General features: G+C 33.5%; 1 protein-coding gene across 1 annotated transcript in view; it reads left to right on the top strand.

Moving 5' to 3' along the window:
* Positions 1-11,980: 11,980 nt before the first annotated feature.
* LOC131079194 (uncharacterized) overlaps positions 11,981-18,353 on the top strand; it is a 45,375-nt gene continuing 39,002 nt past the window's right edge. The window contains exons 1-5 of the mRNA XM_058017099.2: positions 11,981-12,417; positions 12,760-12,884; positions 13,752-13,982; positions 17,518-17,776; positions 18,069-18,319. Of these exons, the coding sequence (XP_057873082.2) occupies positions 12,123-12,417; positions 12,760-12,884; positions 13,752-13,982; positions 17,518-17,776; positions 18,069-18,319 (1,161 nt within the window). The 5' untranslated portion in view covers positions 11,981-12,122. The remainder of the gene's footprint in view (positions 12,418-12,759; positions 12,885-13,751; positions 13,983-17,517; positions 17,777-18,068; positions 18,320-18,353) is intronic.

Here is an 18,353-nt window from a genome sequence, read left to right as displayed (position 1 = left end):
TCACGCAGGCCGTGACAAGTGACACTGGGAGGGGGATTGTTGGCAGTGGGCTAGCATCCCTCGTGGAGATTTGCGACATGGTTTAATAGCCTCTTGTGGATTCTATCAGTCTAGTGGTTGTATCAAGCATTGACAAATAAATCTTTTGGTGCAATGACAACCCTAGCTTGTAACAATTCAGAATCAACGTATTAGATGGCATGATAAATACATTAAAGAAAAGAAATTCAAATCTGGAGGTTGGGCACTTTATATGATTCAAGGTATAAAGATACAATGGGGAAGTTGTAGACTTGTTGGCTGGGTCCATATGGAATTATTGAAGTTTTTCAAAATGGAGCAATTCAGTTAGCAACCATAGACCATGTTAAATTTAAACTTCTGGTGAATGGTCACATATTGTGTCTTTATCATAAACCTGCCACAAAAGAAGACTTCCAGCAGTAGTTTGACATCCAGTCACCTACCATAGTTCCTATAGCTTCTGCAGGGGGACTTCCTATCCCAAAGTCCTAGATCATTCTTTGCATGCAACTATAATAAATATTTTCACATTTTGTGGGAATACTATTCTACATTAATAAATTTTCTTGCTTCACATCATTCCATCTCATCTCTTTTTCTGCCACATCACCCACTTCACTTCACCCCACCTCATATTATGATTAAATGAAAATTTTGTTGCAACAATAATTTGCACAATTGTAGGTACGTATGTTATCTATTTTTCTTTAATCATGCATTTATTTATCCATTATGACGATTATCATGTGTGATTCGTATAATATGTTTTCATTCAACTCGGTTCTTTTCCATATGTGTGGACACATGTGTCACCTTTGGTTGGGGTGTGTGTGCGTTATGATTAAATCTGTGGTTTTTCATAGCTAGGTGTCTTGTCCATGACATTTTAGAGTGTGTCCACATCACTTAAGGTTCATGTTAAGTGTTTTTAAATTTCTAAAATCATTTTAGAATGAATTCAAGATTGATGTGACAGCCTATAGCAAGTGTGAGTATAATTCTCCTGCCGCCATTTTTATTGCAAGGTACTATGAGTTAAATTGAGATAAATGATACCCGTAATAAAGTTTTTAAAGGATACGGTTCATGATTTTTTTTAAGTTTCACAAAGAATTTCGGCACTCTGCATTTGCTATAGCGGTTTAACAGAATTTTTCTTTTGCCTAAGTAGCCATGGGAGGTGCGCCTATCCACCATGAGTCTGTAACTCACAATGCCTTGCTATAGGATAACCAGTGTGAACCCTACTTTTGAAATTATGGGTGGATCGATTATATCTTGAAATTAACAAATTTTAATGAAGAAAATGCACAAGAATTTATGTAGACATTCAACAATGGTGAAGCTATAGTTAAGGGTTTATGGGTTGTAGCCACAAAAGAAAGGATAGAAGAGCTTACAGGGTTGCCAAGGGATGGGGAATTATTTCCTAAAGCCAAGGATGCAAGGAGTGCGTGTGTGGAATTCACTCATCCAAATGACAGACCTCTTAGTGTGGATAAGTAGGGGACAAAGAGGATGTCTCTTCTAGTAGAATGGCCGCAAGTAACTTAGCATGTGATGAAGTTTTTGACATGTGATGGAAAATATTCTAATCTACATTTTTTTCATTTCAAGTTATTGAGCCATTTACGACATGGGTGGAGAATGAATGTACCAAATGTCTTATATCACCTTTCTTTCTATCAATGCTAAAGAGATGCAAAAGGGTAGTTCACGGTATGTGAGTCATCATGGGTTAATTAAATTGTTAGTGGAACATTCCCTGAGGGATGTCTCTTAGATGACATGGAGAGAGTTTGAAGATATTAGAAGATTTGGGGAAGGCAATGCCCCTGTTGTGGAGGAAACTGCGGCTCAAGAAGGAATAACTGAGGGAGCCTCATCCTCTAGGGCTTCCATGGCTGTTGAACCTCCTATTGCTGAAGACGTTCCACATGGTATAGAAGAAACCATGAACAAACCAAGTTCTGAGCCTTCTTCTACTCCAATTTAGACTAGGGCCGCACTTCATGAAAATAAGGGCAAAGCGAGAGAAGCTACAGAGGAAGAAATTATTGAGCGACCACAAGAGGTGCATGCTTCTCCTGCAGCCAAGAAGAGAAAAACAAAGAGAGATGGTTCTCCTGTGGAAAATCCTTCAGCAACCACACAAGAACTATCATTGAGGAGAAGTCGTAGGGTTTGACAAAGGTTTCCAACATCCTCCTGCAGCCACACAAGAACTGTCATTGAGGAGAAGTCGTAGGGCTCGACAAAGGTTTCCAACACAAAAGAGTACAGAGGTGGTTGTTTTTGTTGAGCCACCTAAGCAAGAACATGGTGGTCCACATGAAACTCAATCGTAGAGGAGTCAAGGTTTAGAAGGATTGATAAACCTAGTCGAAATTGTAGAGTAGGTAACGAAGTCAAGAAATAGGGTTTTGAAGCCCCAGGTAACTGCTCATAGGCCTCCCTCTTCTCTTACAAGTCTGTCTATTGCACTTTCATTTTATAGAGAATGGGAAATAGAAAAAGCTAGGATGCAAAAGATAATTGATAAACAACAAAAGGAAATTGAGAAGAGAGATAAATAGATTGTTGAATTGCAGACAAAGGTGGATACTGTGGTAGACATGATTCTTAAAATAATGCAATGTACGGCTCCACCAAGGGTTTACGCTTTGTTTTTGAAAGAACAACAGGTGTTTTAAATTAACCCATATTGTTAGGGATTTCAGTCCCTCTTTGGAGACCCCACATGAATTGTATCATTCTTACCAAATCTCTCGTGCAACCATTAAAAATTTACTATGTGAATTGTATTTGCACAATTATGATGTCACCTCTGATACCGAATGGAACCCCCTGTTATATATTGGAGATATTCATCTAAAAGAATTTATGTCATGGATAAATAATGAAATCAGCATGGGAGAACAATTTAGGACACACAGGGACATGGATCTTGATTGTCCACTATCACTTAGGGCTGAAGCTAAGATTCCATGACTCTTGTATTACGATTGGCAAAAAATATTGTATAGATTTGACATTAAGAGCTGAGTTTTGCCACTCAGGGAGGAGGTGTTCCAATAATTGTAGTTGGACATTTGGCTCAACAATGGAATAACATTCCTGAAGAACTTAAACAAGGCGAGCCCCATTCCTTGCTGAATTATCATGCAATGATACAAAGAGCCCCCAAGTATATCCATCTGGGCAGAACAAAAGAAAATAATTGGTTACCCTTGATATTTCAGCCACCTATTCTCATGTGGTCGCTCATGGGATGCAAAGCCACTGATAAGCCCTATGATGAATCCGCAGAAGAAGCCAGGTGGACCAGGTTGGAGAAAACAAAGGGATTCTATTGGAACCTAGCTACAGGAGGCACATGACAGGGTACCATTGGTGATTTTAGAGTTAGTTCCCATGTGAGGAATTTTCCTCCTGGTGGAGGACCAACAAGAAGTTAGGTTGGGGGGCAAGATGATGAGTTGAGATAATATTTCTTTTTGTTTCCATGTCTGTTATGTTTTTTCATGATTTAAGTTGTGTAATCAAACAATGTGAAGGTCATAGGGTATATTCGAGTTCTAATTGTGTGCATATTGAATATTAACCGAACCTACTGAACCTTGTATTATTTTGGCTAAATATTCTTGTAGCTATGCGAATTACTATGATAATTTCATGTATGGATGCATAAATGTTATGGTTGATAGAAAATTAATACGTATGTGTTTGCATGCACTAACCCTTGATGCAAGAATAAATAAGTAGTTGTAGAAGCGGTCAAGCTATGCTAGTTGAAGGATCGCACCATGCAAGTCGTTAGAGACATTTCAAGGCAGTTGAGAGCATTAAAGACAATAAGGGAGATGGTTTTCGAGTGGAGTGGCTAAAGAATAGTGAGGCAATACCAGATTTATTTAGGACTATCTTCAGCAAGTGACAATCTAGTGAAAATTGTCATGCTATATTCCTGGCCGTGTAATGATGAAAGTCCCACAATCTTTGTGGTTGACTTCTTCCTTGTTGTAATAAAAAAAATTTGCCTACTCTCATGGGCATGGTCTAGTTAGTTAAGAGTTTGTTATAATCTCCTTATAAATAAATTTTTGAACCTCTTTGTAGAGTTTAGACAGAGTTTTAAGAGCTAAGTAGTGTTTTCCCTATTTTATGTATTGTAACAACTTTTGGAGATAATGAATAAATTTATGTTATTCTGGGCATTTAGAAGCATTTGAAATATGGGTACACTCATCCAAGGGGGGCCACTTGGTGAGTAATCTTGTGTAATTGTTGAATTAAGTTTTCTTTTATTGTAGTAGTTGTTCTGGCAAATGATTGTTCCTGCAGCCACTGGAATCAGATCTTGTGATTGTTCCTGCAGTCAAAGCAGACAATGTAGTTCCTACTTGCTAGATTTGAAGATAGATAATAGTTATTCATTTAGAATCATCTTTCAATATTAAGATTTCTTGTAGCCATTTAGTTGTTGCAGCTTTGTATTTATATTTCAGTAACTTCATTTGATGCAGTAGGATAGAATGTCTTTTACTGGAACTTAGTGCACAAACAGTGATGTCCCATTTCAAGTAATACGTCCCTAGGTTGACAAGTAAATGAACCTCAACTATAGGAATGATAGCTATTTAAAATGGATGTCCAATCCATGAGTTAAGGCTTCAAGTCTAGTTATTATCCTAATTGTCAAGGCAGACACACTTACCCTTTACACTCCCTAAAATTTTCACCTCAGTGAAGTTATCTTTTTTATGCTCTATGTGGCATTGGTAGCATGTGATCAACGCAAAATGATACAACACAATAGCTTGTGGAACCTTCACATGTCCCACCTTGGTAGCATGTGTTACACCTACCATAATACAAATTGATAGCATGTGGACCCTTCACATGGTATACCTTGGTCTCTTACGAGTCACCTAGCATAATACAATTTGCTAGTCTATGTGCTTCATATAGCCTACCATTTTACACCCATGGTCACAAAGCATAATACAACTTTCTAGCCTATGATTTAGGATTTTATTATCATTTGCATGACCCCAAGTGAAAAAGTAAGATAACATCCATGTCATGTAGTCTCTTTCATATTGAATGCATCTCTATCCAAATGTTGTTGAAATTATCTCCTTAAAACAATCAATCAACTCATTATACTTTTCTCTTTGTGTAATAATTCCTTTATTTGTTGTTTTCTTTATTTTCTTTATATTTTAAGGATGACACATAGTATTTGATAGCCTTCCACGTTGAGGTCTCTTTCACTTTTTTTACTCAATTTTTCCTTTGTTATTTTTTTGTGTGATTTTTTCTCGTGTCAATTATATGTTGTTGAACACACACCAGATGCTACTGAACAAAACTTCATAACCTTTTATACACATCTACCATGCTGAAAATAAACTCAACATCAAACCAAGAGGGGCCAACTTTTCATTAAAGACTCCCCCTCAGACACTGCAGTCCAAGTCAATTACCGAAAGAAGGAATTGTATCCACAACAGATGTTAAACCACCTTCAACACTTCCTTCAATCCTTTCTTTTGATTTATTCACCCACAAAAACTTTCTTTTTCCTTTAGAGTCCATTGCATTCTACATACCAACAATCGTTCCTTTCCTTCTCTTAATTTTTTTTTGTAATATGCCCAACAACATTACAATTATAGCATATTGGACCATTCTGCATAGAGTTCTCATTCACATCTCTTATAAAGTTTTTATTCATTCCACATTCAATGGCTTTGTGCCCATATACATTGCAAACATAGCAATATCCATTGAAAGATCTGGCATATCTATTTGTATTCATTCTGATTCTACATTCACTAGCCTTGTGTCCAAAATTGTTGCAATAATGACAATTTCTATTGAAAGAATAATTCCTCATATGGTTTCTACATTCATTTGCTTTGTGCCCTACTTGATTACATTGGAAACAATTTCCTTGGAAGGTAAATACCTAAAATAAGTAGGAGGTCTCTGGTCCATCACAGACATTTTGAAACTCTAGTTAGGCATGAAATTATTCTTATCATCAATACCACTCTTCACCTCTTTGTCCTTTTCTTCATTTCTCTTTAAGAATTCACTAAACTCTTCATTATTTTGAAACTGCAAAACGTATTCCTATATCTATTTTTCACCTTTCAAACTTAAGCCATTACTAATTTGATCTTTAGCATCTTTGAGTTCCCTTTATAGATTTATCACCTCTTCTTCTAATTTCGAACATTCTTTTGTCTTCTCATTAAGCTTTGTTTCATATTCATCAATAGACTTCTTTCCTTTGTCCAATAAACCCCTTAAGGAAATCTTCTCAATTGCCTTTTATATTTGTCTCTGCATGCATCTAGATCAACCAATGCAAATCTCATTTCTCCTTCCATATCAACAAATCCTTCAACGTCATCCCAATCACATTGATCTAAAGCATCCATATCATGCAACTCTTCTTCAAACATAGTGTTCAAGACTCTGGATCTACCTCAAGCGATTAAGATTACTCAAGAGGAACCTTGCTTTGATACCATATATTTAACCCAATGTAGGACTAAGAGGGGGGGTGCATAAGTCTTGAACACAAATAATTCAACACATATACAATTAATCAACAACACATATCCAACACATGAACACCAAGATTTTCTACGTGGAAAACCCAAATAGGGAAAAACCAAGGTGAGCACTTGCCCATAAAATATATCCACTATGTATATTTGATTACAAGAAGAGCACTTGCAAACTTGATGCTAACTACAACAGGGCAAGATACAAAAATGATTTGAAAAGAAGGATCTCTTTATCATGAAGTTGTCCTTGAACTCTACATCAAGCGATCAACATAAACACACACAAGTCAAACCTCATCTCTCAACACTCTGTCTCATGCCTCTGCCATAGTCTCAAACAACTTGCATATCACTCAAACATAACTCTTCTTCTCTACTTTGAATTTTGTTGATTATCTTCACATCACATACTTCTTCCCATCCTCTTTCTTTTCTTCATGCAACTTAATCACATACATCTTTTACATACAAGATAGATCATCAAAGCTTGAACCAAGTTAGCCTGAAACACAACACACCTTTCATACCAAAAATACACATGTTGATCCACTCCAGGAGAAAGAGGGGACCAAAACACATCTTCCAAAGATCAATCCATTGATTCACAATCACTAGAAAAATCTTCAACATCCCAACACACAACCCATCCATATAGACAATCAATGGTCAAAACAATCTCTGCAATGCAAATTACTCTTATCTGGATCTCCAAATGCTACCATGAGACCCATAACATATAAAATAACCTTCCACAAATCATATTCGAACCCAAAGATAGGTTTAACATAAAAAACCACAACCTACTATGGAATATGCCACAACTTCTAGAGAACACATATTTCCGGACCACAAAACTAACTCATGCATAATGCCAAAAACATAACCAAAGAAGATAAGAACATCAAACAAGATCAACAACACTTTCCAAACCCAAATTTTTTTGAAACAACCAATAGAACATCTGCAACACCAACACAACAAGATTTCTTTGCACCACAAACATTCCAGACCAACAATTATCCGAAACAACAAGTTTGACATCGTTGACAACCACAACAACACATACTTCCAACATGTGTGTGTGTCTGGCATCTAAAAATAGTAATTTAGCATGTTTTTATTTTCTATCTTTGTTACCTTGTGTAGCCTTCTATTGATAAATGTCTATTTTGTAAGTTCCCAATCTAAGTCATAGTTCCTTTAGTTGAAGAGCTTTCATCATCCTTTATAATATCTTTTAGGTTAATGATAGTATTTACTTTATGTATATCCTTTTAGTATTTATTTTCTTTAATTTAGCACGTGTATTCACGTAGGTACACTAGCTCACTAAAATAGAGGCAAAATATAATGTCAAAAAATGCATACCCTTGTAATTTCATGTTATGTTTTATGTACAATTTGGTGTTCATTCCCTTAGTATCTTTTTAGGATTATTTTTAGTGCTTGTATTACCATCTTTCATCCTCAAAGTACTTAGTTCTTCTTTTTTGTGTTTTCTTTTTATTAAATTTTATGCCACTTATGTCTTTCTAGTGCCTCATCATTTTTTAGCTGAACTTATTTGGACAGTACCATGATGCATGCTAAAAAATGACCATTGAACAAGAAATGTGCATGGGACACTAGCATGTTGCATAGATTTTTGTGTGATACATTAGCATCCCATGATAGTTTCTTGTTTAGTGACCATTTTAAAGAATTTTTCCACTCATCACCTTCCCTAGTCAATGAAAACAAATTACAATGATTCCAAATGACTTGTTAGCTCCTTTCTTTGGCCTCTCTTCTCAAAGTTTTAATATATCTTTTCATAGTTACATTCTTTGGATTTTTTGTTTCATTTTTTCTTGCATTCTTACAACTTTCTACAATCTCTCAAGAATTCTACAACTCTCTTTTAACAATCACTTTTAGCTCTCTTATCTCCGTGTCTTCCTCAATCCTTTCCAAGTGATATGTTCTTTCTTTTTACTACCGTTGCAAATATTCATTTAAATTGTGCCTTTGAGCACCTTTGAATCCTCAAATCCCTTCTCTTTAATTATAGTTACACTATTTTACATATTCACAAATCTACCCATTCCCTAACACACTTGGGATAGGACCATGTTCACACACTATTTTCTAGCTATATATATTGGTTATTGTGGATATTGAAAGACAAATATTGATATTTGACTAAAACAAATCCCTAAATAGCCCAAAAAATTTCTCTTATTCCTAATAGCTACAAGTTGTATGAAGGAATAAGTTATCCAAACTCTAGAGGATTTAGAGATATCTTCTCCTTATCGATTTCCTTTTCATTCTGATAAAGTTATTTCAATAGATTAATATTTATATTTACTTTTATATTCTTTCAATTATTGTCATCTCGTCATACTTCTAGATTTTTTTTAATTTGCAGGTTATATATTTTTTTAAGTAGAACAATACTTTAGATTTTTTGGGTTGTATGAACTAAAATGTGATGAGTGGATGTCTTGGTGACACATTAGTGTCCTAGACTATGACTTCTTTCATTTGGCACATAGTTCCTCTTGCCTTTATGTTTTTATTTTATAATAGAAAATATAAATTATTATTGTATTTTTTAATAAACAACACTTTATGATATTGTGGATTTAATTTGTTAAAAATTAGCAAACTAGTCTCAATCCTAATGTGAAAGTAGGAAAAATCACTTGGTTAATGCACTTCAGGTAAAATTGCCATTTTTATCTCTTACAACAATAACTAATTATTTTTTAATAATCAATCAACTTCCTCCACAATTTTGTCCATTAATTATCTAAAAACTAAATAAATTAAATCCACATACACTCCATTATAAGGTCAAATCTATTTTTATTTAGTTATTAAAATTAAATTAAATTAATTAAACCGACTTCACCCCATTATTAAATTAAATTTATTAGGCCCCCTTTTATCCACTTACAACAAATAAATAAACTATAAATAAAAAAATTCCCTCCACAATTACTTAAATTAAAGAAGCCACTTTACACATAATCCAATTTCTTAAAATGCATCTCCACCGTCTATCCATCATTTAATCTTAGCATCCACACCCTCACTTAAGCACCTATAAATTAAGCTTGCAAATCCTACATTATCCCCCTAGACATTCTAATACCCATGCTCTCTCATACTTAGGTACTCAATAAAGATACATTAAGCATACACATACAAGTACATATAATCAAAATCTTGAAGAATCTAAAGAGCAACTACATCTCTCATTTCCATGAGAAAATCCACTTGATAAAGGAGATCTCTTGCTTTGGTAGGTGAAGGATATATATATATATATATATATATATATATATATATATATAGAATCAAGCATATATTGAATCAGGCAAAATAGTAGAATACATAGAAAAGAAGGTAACCATTAGTTGCCAAGAATAATAGACAAAATCGTTCCAAAGATATAAAAATATTTTACTTGATTTAGAATAAGGGTTTTATATAAATTTAATATAAAAATATAAAAATATTTTAAATATTTTACTTTGATTTAGAACAAATTTTTTATATGAATTTAATATCTTGCATTATATTCTAGATCTAACATCATAATCTAGCAATAAATTACACAAATTTGTGTTAAGTCAACACTATGTGGGAAATGATGAGACAAGAGTTGATCAAAATTTGCATTTGAACTTCAAGATTTCAAGGGTTAAGTTTATGGTTGCAAGGCCAACCTTGCATCCACAAAAATGACCCAATATAATAAAATTTAATTAAATTAAGTGGGTTATGGAATGTGAAGGGATGCATGTACAAATAGGCATAATAATACATAATCATGGTGAGTATATTGGAATATGTGTCTATGTAGATAGGTGGAGGATATATTAATAGGAATGAATGTAAAGAAATGGGTAAAGGTGACACAAGATTATGCCATTATTCATATATAAATGTATGAGGGATTCTACCCAAATAGATGTTGAACTAAATAAAAAAAGGCATAAATATACAAATTTCACTATTACAACACATCTTAATTGATTTGTTTATCATACTCAAAACTTTTTATATCTAAAATTTTAAATTACATTTAATTTGTACAACTTAAATATTTTGTAAAAGAAATTCTCCCTATAAATGTAATCAATTTAAATATTCACTAATTTAATTAGTAGTATTATGCTCATAGGCATAACCTAAATGGTAGGTATTATAGAGTTCAACATTCCCATAAGAAAAACAAAAAGCAAATAGTAAACAAAACAAACAAAATGGGCACGTTTCCATTTGAAAGATTTAATTTCAGATTGGATTTGATTTGTCTTTGTATGCGAGTTAACTACTTATAGCTATTGTTTTGGGTGGGTAGTAACGAGACATGTTGTGGTGTCCCTCAATGTCCCAATACCTATCACTACAACCACCTAAAAAATGACCAATACTAATGCACAAATGGCCTGGTAGTTGTGCACTATGGGTACCAATAAAGTTACACATCTCCTCTAATTACTAAAGTCCAAGAATTCTAACTACTGGCCAGCTATTGGTACATGTGAAATTTATTAAGAAAAATTTAATTATCATTTTTAAGGTTTCTTTAATTTGAAGGCTGGATGAGCAAGGAGTAAAGGTAATTGAAACATGGATGGTAACTTTGATACTCTTTCCGAATGAACAAATAAAATAATTATATTAATAATTTTTTTTTAAATATGCTTGTTATTCAATATAATATGTTTAAATTTATCTTTTCTAAATTAAACTAAAAGTTATATGTATTATGTATCTTCAGACTTGACTTGCATCCAAAGAAAACAGAAAGATCTAAACCTAATTGTAAACAAACCTAGAGGTTACATCAAGAAATTAGAAAAGTATAATGAGAGTTTGAACTTAGTCTAATCCATACAAGAGATTCCTTTTAAAAAAATGAAGGTTTGACTTAAGTCAAATCCTGAGTTGAGATTGCATCCAGAATGAAAGACGAAGGTTCGAATCTAACTACTCCACTCAAATGCTTACATTTAAAAGCTAAAAGATCCTCCTTCTTCATATTTAGTTAAACCCCACCTAACTTTACCCAATACCAATGGCATTTCTCATATCTTTTCCTCATATTTCTTGAGGGCGAAGTTTCAACAGTTATATCTTCTAGAGCTTCTAGAATGGCTTACTTTAAGCCCTTCCACATGTTTACACCATGACAAAAACACCTTATAACAGTCTGTCAATGACGTATACAACACGATGTTGACCAGCTGTTCATAATCCTTCAATCAACGGTTCATATTCTCTCAAGTTGTAGGAACTAAAATGGAACGTTGATGGGGTTTGATTTTCTTGAAAGGTGGGCTCTCTTGAGCATGCTTATTTGACTGAGTAATGTAAATTGAATTCATGGTGGCTACCAAAGTCAACAAGTAATTCAAAAATATATGTTGTTTCGCCCATTTTTTCTTCTTCGAACTGTTTGTGGAAAGATAAGAGTGGGAGGAAAAAGTATTCATTCATGTTGCATGGAATGAATTCATGAGAATGGATTTTCAGGAGTGGAGATGGATCAAGATTGTGCTCTTCTGTGTTGCAGTTGTGGCTGTCAAGGCATGTATTTGGAGGAGCAAAGGTGTTTATGATCAGTTTCATGGTGCCCCACCTAAGTTTTCTGCTCTTTTTGTGTTTGGAGATTCATTAGCAGACTGTGGGAATAATAACTATATCAATACAAGTGTTGCTGCTCGTGCAAATTTTGCTCCGTATGGGAAAACTTTCTTTGGCACACCCACTGGCCGATTCTCTGATGGCCGAACCATATTTGATTTCTTAGGTATATTATATGTTTATTAAATTTTCAGAATTTTTTGGTTTGATTGTATAAAAGATTTTTGAATCAATATTTCGAATCATATTACATACATGAACCATCATCAGATGTAAGAAAGTAAGTAAAACTGCAGAAGAAAAATATATCTGAAACTTTTAATTGTTTCTGTTTAGGTCATAAAACAGTACAGTCAATCTATGTCTTTTCTTTCTGGTTTGATAGTTACACATGTTAAGAAGAGAGTTCACTCAGAGGGCTAGTTCTTGTTGTTGTCTTGCCTTTTTGTCAATAACTAAAACTGGAAGTAGATGTTGTATTTATATGGTTTTGAATTTGGAATGGCAGCAAGTAGGATGGGGATGCATTTTCCTGCTCCATGGTTTCAAAGCAGAGTGGGTTTGGTGAGCTCTGAGGGTGCAAACTTTGCTTCTGCTGGAAGTGGGTTGCTGGACTCCACTTTTCAACATCTGGTAAGAAATATTTTGAAAATTTCATTAATTGGCATGAGTTTACAATATTTTGTGTGGTGTTCAAAAGAAAGATTGTTTCTGAAATCAATATGATATTTTGGATCACTTTCATTAATCACTCTCCTCTTTCGGATGACTGACCACTGATTGTGTTCGAAAATATAATTCAAACATATATACAGTTGAATCCAGAAACACCCAAATCCAGAAACACCCAACTCTTTCTGATAACAGATCACTGTGTATTCCAAAATATCACTCAAACACATATACAGAAACAATCTGAAAGTTTTATCATGAAGAAAAGAACTCAAAGGATGAGAAGTCTTAATCAGTGGAGTATATTTGTTGGGCTTTCTCTACTAACAGAGTTTTCTTGTCACAAATTTATTTGATAGTCACATAAGTTTACAATTTTTTCAAATTTAGAATAAGGTAGGTGAGGTCTTTCTTCAATAGATGGGAGAAAAAATTTCTGTAGTAAAATTATTTTTAGGTCTTGCTGTTAGGAGTTTGAAACTTATGTGATTACCAAGCCTGCCTTTTCTGTGCTGTGGATCCTTAAACAATGCTTCTTTGAGGTGTTTGTGTGCTATATGGGTATTAATTACTAAAAACTAGCATGTGGGTTCTGATTCCGCTGTAAGTAGTTTTGCTTACAGCTCCTTCATCAAGCCATAACACTTAAACACACAAGTAAAATTCCACAAAGTAATTAACATCTAAACTTTCACTAAACTGACCACTGGACCACTGTATTCAAACTGACTATTGGTCTGATATACCCTCCATTTGATTTAATATCTCTGGTTTGAAGTCATATAATTTCCTCTCTGCTTACTTCCAATTTTTTTATTGTGTGTGCAGAATGTTATTTCATTTGGGCGCCAAGTAAAGGAGTTCAGAGATGCATTTTACATGGTGGGAGGAGTTTCTGGGTATCCAGCACAACAGATGCTTTCGGATTCTGTAATTGCAATCAATATTGGAGCAAATGATATTGCTGGGAATTACTTGACAAATTCTTCTTTCAACCACAAAGTTAGACCCCAAGCATTTATCCAATCCCTTTTGGAGATCTATAAACACTATTTGCTGGTAAGTCAGAGATTTAAAGTTGTTTTCTTCAGGCTGATTTGAAAAAAACAATTTCTTTCATTATGTACAATTAGTAAATCAGATTCAAAAGAAATAATTTTTAATTAAAGACATTAGGTTTTCACAATTCATAATATTGATAATTCAGTTAAACTGTAAGAGCTTTTCAAATCAATATTTCGGATCACACCACATAATCCATCGTCACCATCAGGATGATAGAAAATTATAAGGAAAAAGACAGTAGATTTCCATCATCTATAATACTGATAATCCAGTTAGACTGTATAAGGGTTTTTCAAATCGCACCACATAACCTATCATCACTATTCATCCATCATTCAAGTAATAGAAAATTACAGAAAATATAAAATCACAGAATGTAATTGAAAGTGTTTTGATTCAAAAACTCTTACACAATCTAATCCTCAAGATTTTCAATTCTGCATGAATAAAAAAACTTTTGTTTGTTTGTTAGTTAATGGGTATTTGAACTATTGACATCAGGAACAGCTACATGCTTATCAACATGTGATGACAGCTATGTTTCAGCGGTAACTGTGTCAGTACTAGTAATAACCTAAGGCTTAAATTAAAAAGACATCCAATCTCACAATTAATTTAGTAAAACTCTGCACAATTCTAGCTAACTCACTACATGACAAAGTTTTACAGAAAATTTAAGTTGAACAGTAATATTTTTGGTTCCTCGAGGACACCCAAATGGACGGATCTGCATGGATTCGTTTGTCATGTCTTTTGGTGTTTTGACATGTTAATCTGAAACAGTAGAATATCAATACAACCATATGTTTTTCACCATTACATTCATCTCTGATAAATGCTTTTTGACTGGTTGGCGTGTCAGAAAATTCTGCCTCATTTATTATCTCTAAATTTTCACATGCCCCACACACACACACTATATATATATATTTATATTTATCATCCCGTGACTCTTGGGCGGCCGGGCCTTCGTCTCACGGGATAGAAAAAAATCTTTACAAACTCATTACTGTGGATTCTGCAAATCTAATAATTCCAGTCATAATTGATGAAATTTTGGTGGGGATTGAGTTCTGTGAGCTGTTATATAGTATTATGTGGGCTGTGTTTAATGGCTGCCGCTGAATTTTGTTGTATGCTTTGTTCAGTCTTCTGTGTAATCTCTGTATTCTTATGTTTTATTTAAGATTTTAGAAATTGTAATAGAGGATTGAATCAGTGGCTATTCTTCATATAAAATAGTGCTTATAAAAAACTTAAATGTGCATAATACAAATGTTTTTCAATAGATTTTTTGCATTTTTGTATTTTTGTATGGAGAATAGATAGAGTTGTCTTATTTCTGAAACATTTCATTAGGAGCTGTTGAGATTTTTTAGACTAGGGTTTTATGTGGGGTTAGGGATTTTTTTAAAGGTTGAGGGGTCCCACCAAGTAAAAGAAAAAGTTTAAAATATTTTTCTCAATAGTAGGGGTCTCTACTTTTTAGTTTGAAATTGAAGTAGGGAAGATGTTATCTTCCCCTATTTTAGTGAAGCAGATCCTGCTTAAAAGTTGAAAATAAACTTTGAAAAAAAGGGGGGCTAGAAATAAGCATTGCTCCTTATGAAAAAAACAAACATGTGGCTTTATCATATTTGTTCCCTCTCCTTTCTATTTTTTATCATATTTGTTACCTCTCCTTTCTATTTGCCTATAATTTTGCCTACAATTTTTATTTGTAAAAATGTAAGGAGTCATTTTACTTTCCATGGGACCACCTGCTCCACAAATTACTCCTAAAAAAATTGAGCAGCTATTGCTACCCAAAATAAGCTAAGCAGTAGCATGGGGACATGCCCTTAGAAATTGTCCCATCAATTATTTTATTTTATTTTATTTTGTATTTATTTATTTTATTGAATTAGTATGCAAAATAATAAGATGTATGAGACCATCAACTTCCATAAATTGAGCACCTATTGAAGTATTTAAGTTTTTTAGCAAGCTCCCTTCCAAGAGACCTAGTCTTAGGAGTATTTTGAAGTGGGATGAATTTTGTAGTGTATCTTTAATGGTTAAGATCCAAAATTTACGGAAGTTGGGGGTCTCACAATTTTTCTTATTTTACATTATTCAATTCAATAGATATATAAATACAAAATGATAAAAAAAAATGTCAAAAATTTAAAAACTTCACATGATTGACAAGTGGTAGAAAATTTCATACGCTGATGTTAGGAATTTCTAGCCTCATCCCAAATGCACACCCTTAAGCTGGGGTCCTATCCAAGAAGGTTTTGAAAAAAAAAATTTAGTAAATGTTATTGAGATTTTTTAAGAATATTTTAAGTTGATGGTCCAATGAATTTAGAAGTGCTCTTAAGCTTAAAAGTTTAGGTTCTAAACTTTAAGGAAGTTGGTGGAAAGGATTATAAATATAGAGAGATAAAATAAACAAATAAAGATAATTTTTTCTTCATTTTTTTCTTGGTGAGAATCTAGAACTTCACATGATTGAAAAGTGTGAGAAAAAAATTACTATGTTGATGGGGCGCTCCATTTCACCCACTCAAATCTATGACTTTAAAAAGTAAAAAAGATTCCAAACATTTTATTTATTTATTTATTTTTGCTTCATGAGACCTCTTGCTCATAGATCTTGAAACCCCCTCATGAGATCTAAACCTTAAAATTGCAAACTAAAAAGAAGTGGTTCCTATTTATCATTGGAAAGATTCTAATTAATTTTAGAGCACTTTTTTTTTATCTTTTTCTTCATTAGACCCCACTCCATAAAACTAAACTCCTCCATGAGACACCATAATATATTCACATTTATATTATGATGATGTAAAAGATGTATTTATAGACATTATTTAGGATTAGATTTACAAATTTGGAATTGGAATTTTGTCAAACACTTAAGACAAACTTGTCATTGATCTATATTTTATGTTTGAACATAATTTTATATGATTTAATTTTAGTATGACATGATTTTATATAATATTTTGTGAATTTATGTTATACTATCATAAATTTACCTACACTCTTGTAGCATTGTCTTCTTTTAGAATGACTTTGTGCTAAGAAGAATTTTGAGAATTTGCTATAAGAGAATTGAAGTACCAATTTTTTCCTAACTCAAATCAATCAATATTAGATGGAAGACACGACAGACAATTATGCAATTTACCTAGATGTTGTAGTGTCTATTAATGACTGCGCAAACCTAATGTCACTACTTGATGATACCTAGTTGTCAAATCAATAACAATAAAATTTGATAAAAAACTAGTCTTAAAACAAGCTGAAAACATAATACTATGTATTTTTTTTCCTCATGGCACATTATGATTAATTATCAGAAAAAAATAATGAAAGTTTAGTCCAAATCATTATAAAATATAAATTTATTTTAAAAATAAAAATAATAATATTTTTGATTGATCCAAAACAATTGATTAATTGATAAGTTCAGTATTACTTTTTTTAGAGTTACAGATTCTCTGAAACCCTCTAAATACTGCTTGAAATGATTCTACAGGAATTGCACGAGATCGGCGGGCGAAAATTTGTTGTGTTCGGAATCGGGCCTCTGGGATGCAGTCCAGGGATGAGATACGCCGGCCTTGCCAAATGGAAAGGCGGATGCGATGAAACAGCCAATGAAATGTTTCAGGAATTTAATTTAGGACTACAGAAGCTCATCCGCCATTTAAACAGAAATCTAATAGGATCAACCTTTCTCTATGTCAATACTTACGACCTCGTCCTCGGCATCATAAACAATGGGAAAACACTTGGTAAGAATTCTCTGTCCCAGCCATTTTCTGAAAAATATGTTTTAAAGCAAGCTTTTCTGTTTATATCTCAGATTCAAGCTCTTCCGTTTATGCCTTCGGCTGTAATAGCAAGCTCTTCCGTTTATGCCTCAGATTCAAAACTTTTAGAAGGATTTTGTTTTTAGGGTTTTCTGAAAAATATGCTTTAAAGCAAAGCATCTTATATTGTTTTATGCCGTTGGCTGTATTAGCAAGCTCTTCAGTTTATATTTCAGATTCAAAACTTTTAGAGTAACTGGGGGTTTTGTTGCAGGGTTTTCTGAGATTGAATCTGCTTGCTGTGGTGAGGGAACATTTAATGCTGGTGTGGGATGTGGACAAAAGAGTGAACACTCTGTGTGTGAGGATGCAAGCCGTCACATATTTTGGGATTCATTTCATCCCACAGAAGCAGTGCAGAAGATCATTGCAGAGGAGGTTTGGGGTGGAAATTCCTCTGTTTTTCCTTCCAATTTAAGAAATGTGATACATGCCCCTGCCTCTCCCTATATTCATTCCTTTACAGCATAGGTTAGAGAATTGGAGAAATTTGTATATA

Source organism: Cryptomeria japonica, chromosome 10 (assembly GCF_030272615.1).
Source record: "Cryptomeria japonica chromosome 10, Sugi_1.0, whole genome shotgun sequence".
Lineage (NCBI taxonomy): Eukaryota > Viridiplantae > Streptophyta > Pinopsida > Cupressales > Cupressaceae > Cryptomeria > Cryptomeria japonica.
Note: the sequence above shows the minus strand (reverse complement) of the source record. Positions and strands in the feature narration are given on the sequence as shown.